The sequence below is a fragment of the Ranitomeya variabilis genome, chromosome 5 (assembly GCF_051348905.1).
Source record: "Ranitomeya variabilis isolate aRanVar5 chromosome 5, aRanVar5.hap1, whole genome shotgun sequence".
Classification (NCBI taxonomy): Eukaryota; Metazoa; Chordata; class Amphibia; order Anura; family Dendrobatidae; genus Ranitomeya; species Ranitomeya variabilis.
The window spans coordinates 647,220,143-647,233,561 of NC_135236.1; the positions used below are offsets into that span (position 1 = coordinate 647,220,143).

The 13,419-nt window shown below is 50.6% G+C and overlaps 1 protein-coding gene across 1 annotated transcript in view; it reads left to right on the forward strand.

The window, feature by feature from the left end:
* Nucleotides 1–13,419, forward strand: part of LOC143776677 (uncharacterized) — a 105,132-nt gene that overhangs the window by 79,165 nt on the left and 12,548 nt on the right. The window contains exons 23-25 of the mRNA XM_077266330.1: nucleotides 1,940–2,338; nucleotides 3,243–3,349; nucleotides 4,065–4,107. Of these exons, the coding sequence (XP_077122445.1) occupies nucleotides 1,940–2,338; nucleotides 3,243–3,349; nucleotides 4,065–4,088 (530 nt within the window). The 3' untranslated portion in view covers nucleotides 4,089–4,107. The remainder of the gene's footprint in view (nucleotides 1–1,939; nucleotides 2,339–3,242; nucleotides 3,350–4,064; nucleotides 4,108–13,419) is intronic.

Here is a 13,419-nt window from a genome sequence, read left to right on the forward strand (position 1 = left end):
TCTTAGCAAGTAATTTTTTATTTTTGCAAGGGTAACAGGAGAAATTGGACCCCAACAGTTGTTGCCCAGTTTGTCTTGAGTACGCTGGTACCCCAAATGTGGGGGTAAACCACTGTTTGGGCACACGTCGGGGCTTGGAAGGGAGGGAGCACCATTTGACTTTTTGAATGCAAGATTGGCTGGAATCAATGGTGGCGCCATGTTGCGTTTGGAGACCCCTGATGTGCCTAAACAGTGGAAACCCCTCATTTCTAACTTCAACACTAACCCCAACACACCCCTAACCCTAATCCCAACTGTAGCCATAACCCTAATCCCAACCCTAACCCCAACACACCCCTAACCACAACCCTAACCCCAACACACCCGTAACCCTAATTCCAACCCTAGCCCTAATTCCAACCCTAACCCTAAGGGTATGTGCCCACGTAGCGGATTCGTGTGAGATTTTTCCGCACGACTTTTGAAAAATCTGCAAGTAAAAGGCACTGCGTTTTACCTGCGGATTTACAGCAGATTTCCAGTGTTTTTTTGTGCGGATTTCACCTGCGGATTCCTATTGAGGAACAGGTGTAAAACGCTGCGGAATCCGCACAAAGAATTGACATGCTGTGGAAAATACAACGCAGCGTTTCTGCACGGAATTTTCCGCATTATGGGCACAGCGGATTTGGTTTTCCATAGGTGTACACGGTACTGTAAACCTGATGGAAAACTGCTACGAATTCGCAGCGGCCAATCCGCTGCGGATCCGCGGCCGATCCGCTGCGGATCCGCGGCCGATCCGCTGCGGATCCGCGGCCGATCCGCTGCGGATCCGCTGCCAAATCCGCACATGCCATAACCCTAACCCTACCCGTAACCCTAACCCTAGTTCTAACCCTAACCCTAGTTCTAACCCTAACCCTAGTGGAAAAAAAAAATAATAATATTTTCTTTATTTTATTATTGTCCCTATCTATGGGGGTGATAAAGGGGGGGGGTTATTTATTATTTTTTTTATTTTGATCGCTGTGGTAGAACCTACCACAGCGATCAAAATGTACCTGTAAGGAATCTGCCGGCCGGCGGGCGTACTGAGCATGCGCCCGCCATTTTGGAAGATGGCGGCGCCCAGCGAGGAGACGGCCGGACACCGGGAGGATCGGTAAGTATGAAGGGGTGGTGGGGGGGTGGATCTGAGCACAGGGGGGGTGATCGGAGGACGGGGGGAGCGGACAGCAGGACGGGGGAGCGGGCAGGAGCACGGGGCAGCGGAGCACAGGACGGAGGGGACCGGACCACGCACCGGAGCACTGGGGGGGCGATCGGTGGGGTGGGGGGTGGTCACTTCAGGTTTTCCAGCCATGGCCGATGATATTGCAGCATCGGCCATGGCTGGATTGTAATATTTCACCTGTTTTTTAGGTGAAATATTACAAATCTCTCTGATTGGCAGTTTCACTTTCAACAGCCAATCAGAGCGATCGTTGCCACGGGGGGGTGAAGCCACCCCCCCTGGGCTGAAGCACCACTCCCCCTGTCTCTGCAGATCGGGTGAAAATGGAGTTAACCCTTTCACCCGATCTGCAGGAGCGCGATCATTCCATGACGCATACGCTGCGTCATAGGTCGTTTTGGCACCGACTTTCATGACGCAGCGTATGCGTCAAAGGTCGTTAAGGGGTTAATTACTTTTTTTTTGCGCAAACTGGTCCTATTTAAGTGGTCCAATTTGGAGATGGCGGACGTCTATTGTTACCTTTGCACTGTTCACTTGCAAAACTCCTCTATCACCACTATGTTTGTGATCCTTTGTATCTCGGGAGGATTTCAATTTAGCATAAAGACAAGCTGTGGAAAAGTTTCCATGACGTCTAAACCAATTTTACCCCCCAAAAAAATTAATTTTTTTGTTTTTTTTTTAGCATCGGTTTTACTTGTTTTCTTTCTCTAAAAGGTCTGTTGGACTCTGAAGAAGAGACGGTTTTGGCCCTTTTGGAAGGAAGAAACCCCAAAAAGGCAAGATTGAAGAAAAATTCAAAGAGCGGGGATGTAGCAGCTGCGCCAGTGACCGTCCAGGATAGTAGTATCCTTGAGAGAAGTCTCCCCCGACATGTCACCTCATTCCCTTCGGAAGACGAAGATTTTATTATAAAATCCCCCGCTGTCCCAGAACTCGGTCAGTTGTCTGCAAAGAAAAGTAGCAAAAAGCGGAAGAGCGCCTCTCAGGACAGTTTGTGTGAAGAAAAAGATAAAAAGGCTAAGAAAGCAAAGAAGGAGAAGCTGATGGCAGCTGATGTTGCAGAAGAGACCACCAGCCCTATTCCCTCCAAAAAGGAGAAATCCGAAAAGAAAAGTGAGTGACTGCTAAGTTGGTCTGAGCGTACATGTGCTGATCATTGGGTTACACATGGGCGAGCTGCACTCAGGCTTTTAAAAAGGGGTTTTTTCTCCAAATCTGCTATGCAGCAGCGCACCGCTCCCCTGCGTCCTTTAGCGGTGGGCTGCGCGCTACTGATGGACAGTTTGGACCAATGGAATGGTCAAATACTGCTTGCCTAAATTGTAGGTTCCCCATTCTGCAGCATCGGCGGAGGGAAGAGGATCCAGCGATCCGGCCATCTTCAGAGCAGGGCTTGCAGTCACATGCACCTTGCCTAGGAAGACCGGCCACCGCTGATGGACAGCAGAGGTGGTCAGTAATCTAGGCAATAAGCTGTAAACTACAGTAGTAATCCCTTTGTATTGGTAAACGAAGAGGATTTGTACTGAGGTAAATTGTGAATTTACTTGTTTTGTGTTTTTTACAAATACTTTGCCATTTTACCTATTTAACAAGATGAAACAATCCCTTTAACCCCTTCCTGACCTCCGCCATACTATTACTGCGGAGGTCGGTACCCCCGCTTTGATGCGGGCTACGGCGGTGAGCCCGCATCAAAGCCGGGACATGTCAGCTGTTTCTAACAGCTGACATGTGCCCGCAATAGCGGCGGGTGAAATCGCGTTTCACCCGCCGCTATTAACTAGTTAAATGCCGCTGTCAAACGCTGACAGCGGCATTTAACCGGCCATCGGGCCGGAAATGAGCGCATCGCCGACCCCCTTCAGGGCAAGGTCTTGTAGGGGTTAATATTACGCTCTTTGCACCGCTGGGGAAATTAAATATACGCAGTTCCCCATTGAGATCAGTTGGCTGACGGATTTATCTGGGAAGTTCTCTGCCTGCGGCTCTAATACAGAGATATTGTTCCCTGCAGAAGACAAAACGAGAAAAGAAAGCAAGAAGCTGATGGAAAGTTTAATGGTTTCATTTGGGGAGTCCACAGATTCTGGAGTCGGGCTTCAGTCAAAACCCAAGAAAAAGGCAAGTATTGGCTATATAGGTGAATATCGTCTTTAATAAGGGGCAGCCCCCAGCTCGTTATTTCAGGGGTCCCTTGTAGATTAACACTAGTGGCTCCTCAGATTCCAGGACTTTTAGAGGACGGATCCACATGTCCAAGTCGCCTCTTCTGCAGTGCTGCTCAGTGCCCATCACCACCGCCTACGGGGGCCATGGGCGATTCTCAGCCACACATGTTGGTTTGGGGTCATATATTACATGTTATACCCAGTTTAACCCCTTCCCATCTGCTGCACATAGATCAGCTCTATCCTCATTAATGGCTTTATTATGTCTCTTCTGGTAATAAATGAGTAGCAGCGCTTTAGACGGTGCGTATTTTCGCTGCCTTCTATTGAACACATGTGATCACTGAACCGTGCGGATTTACCGCCTTCAATACATTCTATTGGTGTAATGTCTGTTAAAAAGACTCGCATCTCCACAAAAAAAATTGACATGCTGCAGTCCTGAAAGACGCGCCACATGTCAGTGTCCGCAGGCACACATGCACGTATTTCTAGAAATCCCATCCACTATGCTGTCACATCTAGCCGCTGTGGTTTCATCGCTGCATAAATCCGCAGCGTGAAAACTGCAGCAATTCCTGATCGTCAGATTGTACCCTTATCTCTTTTGTTACTCCTCCTGAAAATATCTATTAAATGTTTTTTGTTTTTTTTTTGTTTATATACAGAGGGGAAAGAGTGACAAAGAATAACTTGATCATAGAAGCGAAGGTAAGTGTGATTTTTGTCTATTGCTGACAGTTTATAGATAAACAGCAATATTCTGCTATTTGGCTTTTAGATGAAAACAACCATTATGGATGAACCAGTGTCAAAAATAATTGGTGGCACGTCTATTGTCCTTGTAAGGTGCAATAATCCTGTATGTAGAGGGGTGGCGGACCCCACTTATAAGATAACTTGGGCCCACTAATGGCTTTTGACATGTTTCCAAGCTTTGAACTGCAACAAAAATGTAGCCCCTTCACGACTTTTCACGTATATTTATGTCATGTGACGTGCCCCTGCCTTTGATGTCGGCTCACACGCTGAGCCCATATCCTTTTTTACTCTGTCGCCTCATTGGGGGACACAGGACCATGGGTGTTATGCTGCTGTCCACTAGGAGGCGACACTATGCATAATCTGAAAAAGATTAACTGTGGCTCCTCCTGTGCAGTATACACCCCTGGACGGCATCAGCCTTCTCCAGTTTTTGCTTAGTGTCGCAAAGGAGGCACACCTAAAGATTTTTACTCCGTTTTCCGACGGGATTACAGATGAAGAAAAGAGGGTCTCCTGTGAGACCCCCGGCATGGCTCCTTCCTCGGCCCCCTATTATGGGGTGCCCAGTTGAAGTTGAGATGGCTATTCCCCATGCTGCTCCTTCCCCAGCCCCTCGGGTGCTGGTTCGAAGTCGAGACCCCCCTCCTTCCCCAATTCCTTTTGGTTTCTAGGTTGAGGTCAAGGCGAGGATAAAGGCCCCTGAAGGTGTGACAAAAGCACCCTCCCTATCCCCCTCTGGGGTTGAGACACCTCAGGTAGGGCCTGTACAGGCAGCATCCTACAGCTTCCAGCATACTGCGCCTGCATCCAGGGACCCCAGCCCAGCTGCGGGCTCCTGTTGGGGCCGGGGGGAGTGCAGGCAGGCATGGCACATACAGACACAGGGCTCCCTGCGTCCCTGTCTCTGCGGCAGCACCAGCTCTATACTGCCTCAGGGGGACCCGTCACCGGGCTCCCCCTTCCGCTTATAGCCCCACCGCCATCCTGCCTTCAAATCCGGAGGGGTCCGGTTCAGATCCGACCCCCTCCCGGACTTTCGCGCCGGCCTGGAGCCCTTCTGGGCCTCAGGCATCTAATTTAGGCCCCGGCTTCGGCCTAGCTGAAGCAGCAGCCTCCTCTCCGCCCCCCGGATGACAAATATGACACTCTACCGTGTCATACAGGGGGCGGATCGAGACAGAAAGGGCAGGTTTTTTATAGCCTTGCCGCCTTTTTCCAGCTCTCCGCCCCCTTCTCGTCCTCTCTCCTCTGTCTCTGCAGCCATTTTTGGCTGCAGATTAACCCTGCATCTCCCGGTCTGCAGGACCAGGACCAGGCAGCCAGTCTCCGGGGGGCACAGGACTGTGGATCTTCGGCGCTGGACCTCGGGGCACACTGGTGGGGTAAGATCACAGCTGGGTTATTTTTACTCAGCTGTGAATCCATATTACCTATAAGACTCCCCTGTAGGTTCTCTACCCCTATAAGGTCCATCTGCTGGCAGCACTTCTGCACTCTGTGCACTATGCCGGGCTCAAGGTCTAAGAGAACCAGGCAGAACTGCTATTATGCATTCTGCACAGCCTGCGGGACCGCTCTCCCCAGTAGTAGCACGTACCCGCATTGTCAGAACTGTATACAAATTACTGTGTCACAGCCTCAAGAAGCCCCTGCCAATGCCTCGGTGTCTAATGCCACACCGGAAAGGGCTACTCAGATATCGCAATCTATGACGCAGTCTATAGATAACCTAACTTCCACATTGCTTCAGGCTCTGCAGGGTCATGCCCCGGCTATGACCATTACCCAGCAAAGGGAGAGCTTGACTCAGGAACAAGATGACCCTGGCACATCCACGTCTAGGTCACGACGCAAGCGGATCCATAGATCAAGTCCATCTGCGTCATCCCATAGCACACGGTCATCCCCCTCTAGGGAGAGACACCGTTGCTCCAGGTCATCTAGACCGTCCCATTCCAGGGACAGACAATGCAGATCTCCGCAATCCCCAACCAGAGAAGGCCTCCTCCCCAGCTCACCCAGCAGGGGACGCCTCAGTGATACACAGGATTCGGAAGGCATCTGCGACTCTGACTCAGACAGAGAAACGAGGGGTCCCTGATCCCAATCCCTCCTAGCAATACAGCGCTAGTTGAGGACATAATATCGTCCATCCATCGGGTGCTGGACATTTCTGATCCGCCACCAGAGGCCCCAGAACATCAGATTTCCTTTGAAGGACCTCTGAAGCCGCCTAAGGTTTTCTCTAACCATCCAGAGTTTAAGGCGATCCTTAAAAAAACAGCTCTCACAGCCTGAGAAAAAATTCGCTAATCGCAAATATCTGGAGGCGAGGTACCCCTTCCCACAGAAGGACACCAAGGAATGGACAGATCCACCTGAAGTGGATCCCCCAGTCTCCAGGCTAGCAGCACAGAAAGGGGAGTCCCCTCCTTTCACTGCCAGATAGCTCAACCCTAAGGGACGCAGCAGACCGGCAGGTAGAACGCATGGCTCGTTCAATTTTCGAGGCAGCAGGGGCATCCCTGGCTCCCGCGTTCGCCTCAGTTTGGCCTGCCAAGGCCATCCTGGCCTGGGCAAACAATTTACAAGCCTTCCAAGCATCCGCTCCTGAACTGTCGGACCAAGCGGTTCAAATTGCTGTTGTAGCAGATTACATGCTCCATGCAGCTCTGGATTCAGCAAGGGGAGTCGCGGGGATAGCATCAAACGCCATCACGATTCGGCGTATCCTCTGGCTGCGGGAATGGAAAGCGGACGCAGCCTCAAAGAAGTCCCTCACGCACCTCCCCTACCTCAGTGGGAGACTTTTCGGTGAACAGTTGGACACTATGATATCCAACGCCACAGGGGGGTAAGAGTACTTCTCTTCCCCAACTGAAACCTAAACGCACTTACAAGAAGCGTAACCAAACTCGATTCCGATCCTTTCGGAATTCCTCCGGCTGGTCCGTCTCACGTCCAGTACAAAATCGTAACCGTTCCCCACGCAGGGACAACTCACGATCGACGCAAAGGTCGGACAAGACCTGGCAGTCAAAAGCAGGCCAGTCTAAGCCCAGAGGAGGAAAATCTCAGACTTTCTCCTCCTCATGACTCACGGACTCCGAAAGACACCACACCAGTAGGCGGCCGACTTTTGCTCTTTCATTAAGTCTGGCTGCCTATTACAGAAGACAGGTGGGTCACGGAACTAGTGTCTTCCGGATACAAAATAGACTTTACCTCCAACCCACCGGACCGGTTCTTCCTCTCTGTCCCCCCAAAACCGCCAGCCAAGGCTCGAGCCTACCACCAAGCGGTCTCCTCGCTTTGTCAATCAGGAGTCATAGTACCGGTACCCACGACCGACCGCTTCCGAGGGTTCTACTCCAATCTGTTCGTAGTTCCCAAGAAAGGAGGCAGCGTACGGCCCATACTAGTACGGGTCCGTCATTTCCGCATGGAGTCCCTTCGGTCCATCATTGCGTCCATGGAGAATATCTCGCCTCCATAGACATACAAGACGCATACCTGCATATACCCATTGCACCTGCCCATCAGAGGTTTCTCAGGTTCGCAATAGGCCAGGACCACTACCAATTCGTGGCTCTCCCCTTTGGACTCGCCACGGCTCCCAGAGTGACCAAGGTCATGGCAGCCACCATGGACGTCCTGCACTCCAGAGGCATAGTAGTCGTTCCATACCTGGACGATCTACTCATCAAGGCTCCCACCTTCAAGGACTGCGAGCTCAGCGTCTCAATCACAACCGATACTCTCAGTCGCATGGGCTGGTTAATCAACCTACAAAAGTCATCACCAACCCCGAGTCAGTCCCTGACCTTCCTGGGAATGTTATTCAACACCTCCAGGGGTCTAGTGCTCCTTCCCAAGGACAAGGCACTGGCTCTCCGACTTGCAGTTCGCACCCTCCTCCGCAAACCCCCTCGATCTCTCCGGTTTGCCATGAGAGTCCTCGGCAAGATGGCAGCGGCAATAAAAGCTGTCCCATTTGCCCAGTTTCACCTCAGACCTCTCCAACTAGCCATTCTCAAGTCCTGGGACAGGAATCCCTTTTCTCTCGACAGGGAGTTCCAGCTAACGTCGTCAACCAGGAGGTCCCTGCACTGGTGGCTCAAGCCAACCTCGCTAGCAAAGGGGAAATCCTTTCTCTCAGGTCAATGGAAGGTCCTGACCACCGACGCGAGCCTGACGGGTTGGGGTGCGGTGCACCTACACCACAGGGCACAGGGCAAGTGGTCCCCAGCGGAAGCGACCATGCCCATCAACATCCTGGAAATTCGTGCCATCCTACTGGCATTGAGGGCCTTCCATCACTTACTGGCAGCCTCTCACATCAGGATACAGTCGGACAATGCCACGGCTGTGGCATATGTGAATCATCAAGGGGGGACCCACAGTACCCAGGCGATGCGGAAAGTGTCACATATCCTCCGCTGGGCGGAGGACACAGGGTCGGTTCTTTCGGCGGTCCACATTCCGGGTGTGGACAACTGGGAAGCAGACTTCCTCAGCCGACAAGGAATAGACTCGGGAGAGTGGTCTCTCCATCCCGAAATTTTTCAACAGATCTGTCTCCGCTGGGGGACCCCGGATGTGGACCTAATGGCATCCCATTTCAATGCCAAGGTCTCCAACTTCATTGCCAGAACACACGATCCGCGGTCGCTCGGAGCAGACGCTCTGGTTCAGGACTGGACCCAGTTCCAGCTTCTGTACATTTTTCCACCTCTCCCCCTGATATCCAGAGTGGTGAGGAAGATCAAACAAGAGGGAGTTCCAACCATCCTCATTGCACCGGACTGGCCCAGACGCACAGGGTACGCCGACATCGTACAACTCACAGCAGACGCCCCTTGGCGTCTCCCCGACCGCCACGATCTTCTATCACAAGGGCCGTTCTACCACCAGAACTCAGGGGCTCTCAATTTGACGGCGTGGCCCTTGAGACCTGGGTTCTAACCCAGGCAGGGCTCTCGGCAGATGTCATTGGAACCATGATCAGAGCAGGGAAACCAGCCTCTGCCAAGATTTATTACCGTACCTGGAAAGCTTTCTTTACCTGGTGCGAATCTCGTGGCCAGATCCCACTCCGTTATTCCATACCCAAAGTACTTGGTTTTCTCCAATCGGGTCTGGAGGCCAGGCTGTCATTGGGCTCGCTTAAGAGCCAGGTGTCAGCCCTCTCAGTGCTTTTCCAAAAGCGCATTGCTACCAAGCCGCAAGTAAGGACTTTCCTTCAGGGGGTTTCCCGATTGGTTCCCCCCTACAGACGACCACTAGAAACGTGGGACCTCAACCTGGTCCTGACAGCATTGCAGGAACCACCCTTCGAACCTCTTAAGGAGGTCCCGCTCCGCCTTCTTTCCCAGAAGGTGGTTTCCTGGTGGCAATCACCTCGCTACGCAGGGTGTCTGAACTGACAGCACTCTCCTGCAGACGGCCTTTCCTGGCATTTCACCAGGACAAGGTAGTTCTTCGTACGGTCCCATCCTTCCTCCCGAAGGTTGTGTCCGACTTCCACCTCAATGAGGAAATTTCACTACCATCCCTTTGTCCGGTTCCGGTTCATAGAGTGGAGAAGGCTCTGCATACGCTTGACCTTGTCAGGGCTTTGCGTATATACGTGTCTAGGACTGCGTCCTTCCGGAGGTCTGATTCCCTTTTCCTCCTTCCGGAAGGCGGCCACAAGGGTATGCCAGCTTCCAAAGCTACTCTTGCCAGGTGGATCAAATCCACCATACAAGAGGCGTACCGCCTTAAGAATTCTCCTCTTCCAGCCGGTATTACGGCACACTCTACACGGGCGGTAGGGGCCTCCTGGGCCATTCGGCACCAGGCTTCGGCACAACAAGTGTGTAAGGCGGCCACTTGGACTAGCTTACACACGTTTACTAAACACTACAGGGTTCATACCCAGTCCTCAGCGGACGCGAGCCTGGGTAGACGTGTCCTGCAGGCGGCGGTGCCCTAAGTGTACAGGCCTGTCTGCACAATATTCGTCCATTGCTTCCCACCCAGGGACTGCTTTAGGACGTCCCATGGTCCTGTGTCCCCCAATGAGGCGACAGAATAAAGGAGATTTTTGTGTACTCACCGTAAAATCTCTTTCTCTTAGCCTCTAATTGGGGGACACAGCTCCCACCCTGTTGCCCTTTCCGGGCTGTTGTAACTGTTGAGTTCTCATATTGTTTCTTGAGCTCGTACATAGTTGCCTTCTTACAGGCATAATTATGTTATTCATGTTACGTTCCTCCTACTGCTTTTGCACAAAACTGGAGAAGGCTGATGCCGTCCAGGGGTGTATACTGCACAGGAGGAGCCACAGTTAATCTTTTTCAGATTATGCATAGTGTCGCCTCCTAGTGTACAGCAGCATAACACCCATGGTCCTGTGTCCCCCAATTAGAGGCTAAGAGAAAGAGATTTTACGGTGAGTACACAAAAATCTCCTTTTTTTTTTTTTTTTTTTTCCCCTCTGCATATGGTGACTGATTTTAATGTGTTGTCCACTATTAAAACAACCCCTTCATGACCCAGCCTATTTTGGCCTTAATGACCTTGCCGTTTTTTGCAATTCTGACCAGTGTCCCTTTATGAGGTAATAACTCGGGAACGCTTCAACGGATCCTAGCGATTCTGAGTTTGTTTTTTCGTGACATATTGGGCTTCATGTTAGTGGTAAATTTAGGTCGATAATTTCTGAGTTTATTTGTGAAAAAAATGGAAATTTGGCGAAAATTTTGAAAATTTCGCAATTTTCACATTTTTAATTTTTATTCTGTTAAACCAGAGAATTACGTGACACAAAATAGTTAATAAATAACGTTTCCCACATGTCTACTTTACATCAGCACAAATTTGGAAACAATTTTTTTTTTTGCTAGGAAGTTATAAGGGTTAAAATTTGACCAGTGATTTCTCATTTTTACAACAAAATTTACAAAACCATTTTTTTTAGGGACCACCTCACATTTGAAGTCATTTTGAGGGTTCTATATGGCTGAAAATACCCAAAAGTGACACCATTCTAAAAACTGCACCCCTCAAGGTGCTCAAAACCACATTCAAGAAGTTTATTAACCCTTCAGGTGTTTCACAGCAGCAGAAGCAACATGGAAGGAAAAAATGAACATTTAACTTTTTAGTCACAAAAATGATCTTTTAGCAACAATTTTTTTATTTTCCCAAGGGTAAAAGGAGAAACTGGACCACGGACATTGTTGTCCAATTTGTCCTGAGTACGCTGATACCTCATATGTGGGGGTAAACCACTGTTTGGGCGCACGGCAGGGCTCGGAAAGGAAGGAGCGCCATTTGACTTTTTGAATGAAAAATTGGCTCCAATCTTTAGCGGACACCATGTCGCGTTTGGAAAGCCCCTGTGTGCCTAAATATTGGAGCTCCTCCACAAGTGACCCCATTTTGGAAACTAGACCCCCCAAGGAACTTATCTAGAGGCATAGTGAGCACTTTAAACCCTCAGGTGCTTCACAAATTGATCCGCAAAAATGAAAAAGTACTTTTTTTTCACACAAAATTTCTTTTAGCCTCAATTCTTTCATTTTCACATGGGCAACAGGATAAAATGGATCCTAAAATTTGTTGGGCAATTTTGCCTGAGTACACCGATACCTCACATGTGGGGGTAAACCACTGTTTGTGCACACGGCAAGGCTCGGAAGAGAAGGAGTGCCATTTCACTTTTTGAATGGAAAATTAGCTCCAATCGTTAGCGGACACCATGTCGCGTTTGGAGAGCCCCTGTGTGCCTAAACATTGGAGCTTCCCCACAAATGACCCCATTTGGGTAAACCACTGTTTGGGCACAAGTCAGGGCTCGGAAGGGGGGTAGTGACGTTTTGAAATGCAGGCTTTGATGGAGTGTTCTGCGTGCGTCACATTCTATTTGCAGAGCCCCTGATGTGCCTAAACAGTAGAAACCCCCCACAAGTGACCCCATTTTGGAAACTAGACCCCCCAAGAAACTTATCTAGATATGTGGTGAGCACTTTGAACCCCCAAGTGCTTCACAGAAGTTTACAACGCAGAGCCGTGAAAATAAAAAATCATTTTTCTTTCCTTAAAAATGATGTTTTAGCAAGCAATTTTTTATTTTCACAAGGGTAACAGGAGAAAGTGGACCCCAATAGTTGTTGCCCAGTTTGTCCTGAGTACACTGATACCCTATATGTGGGGGTAAACCACTGTTTGGGCACAAGTCGGGGCTCGGAAGGGAGGTAGTGACGTTTTGAAATGCAGGCTTTGATGGAGTGGTCTGCGTGCGTCACATTTCATTTCCAGAGCCCCTGATGTGCCTAAACAGTAGAAACCCCCACAAGTGACCCCATTTTGGAAACTAGACCCCCCAAGGAACTTATCTAGATGTATAGTGAGCACTTTGAACCCCCAAGTGCTTCACAGAAGTTTATAACGCAGAGCCGTGAAAATAAAAAATCATTTTTCTCTAGTCACCTTCCACGACGGCATATGGAGGTTGTCTCTTTGCCCTAATGGGGAACAGGAAACACAGAGGTTAAAAGGACCTCCCACTTGCCAGTGTCTTTCCTGTTCCCCATGGGACAGGTAGAGGTTTCCTCATGTGCTGTAGTGGCCGGTGGCTACGGTACCTTGCAGGCGCTGCCTGTTTAGCCGGGCAGCAGATGGTCGCCTCTGGCCTCCTCCTCATGCTGCTCCCGTCGTCCTGCTTGCAGGTCCTCGGGACCCCCTCCCGGCCTTCCCGCGCCCCCACGAGGGCAAAGCAGGCCGGGGTTCCCTGACCGGGCTCCTCCTGGAGCTGCCCGGCGTCCTCCTCCTCCATGTTGTCGGCTCGGCGTTCCGGAAGTGACATCAGCGGCTCTCGCGCGTCACTTCCGGTTTCTTCATGCATTCAGAAGCCGGTACTTCCGGGTTTCGCCGGCCGGCGTGTCGGACCGCACAGCTCCCTCACCTGGATTCTGGAGGGGGAGGGGGATTAATCGCTGGAGCAGGTGCTTGGACGGCGTCTATAAAAGCCTGCTGAACCACCACTGAGGTAAGGCTATCTCCTTCAATATGGAAGGTTCTTCATGCCCCGTATCTGCGGAGCCCAGCGCCACCCCTGCCTCTGTAAGTGTTCGCAGGGATGGGATCCGGGAGGAGTGTAGCAGGGGTTAGAAGTCCTCACCCCTCTCTCCCTTTATATATTTCAGGGAGAAAAACCTGCCCCTAAAGGTGCCTATAGAAAAAAGTGCCCTATCTGTTCCTCTAAATGTC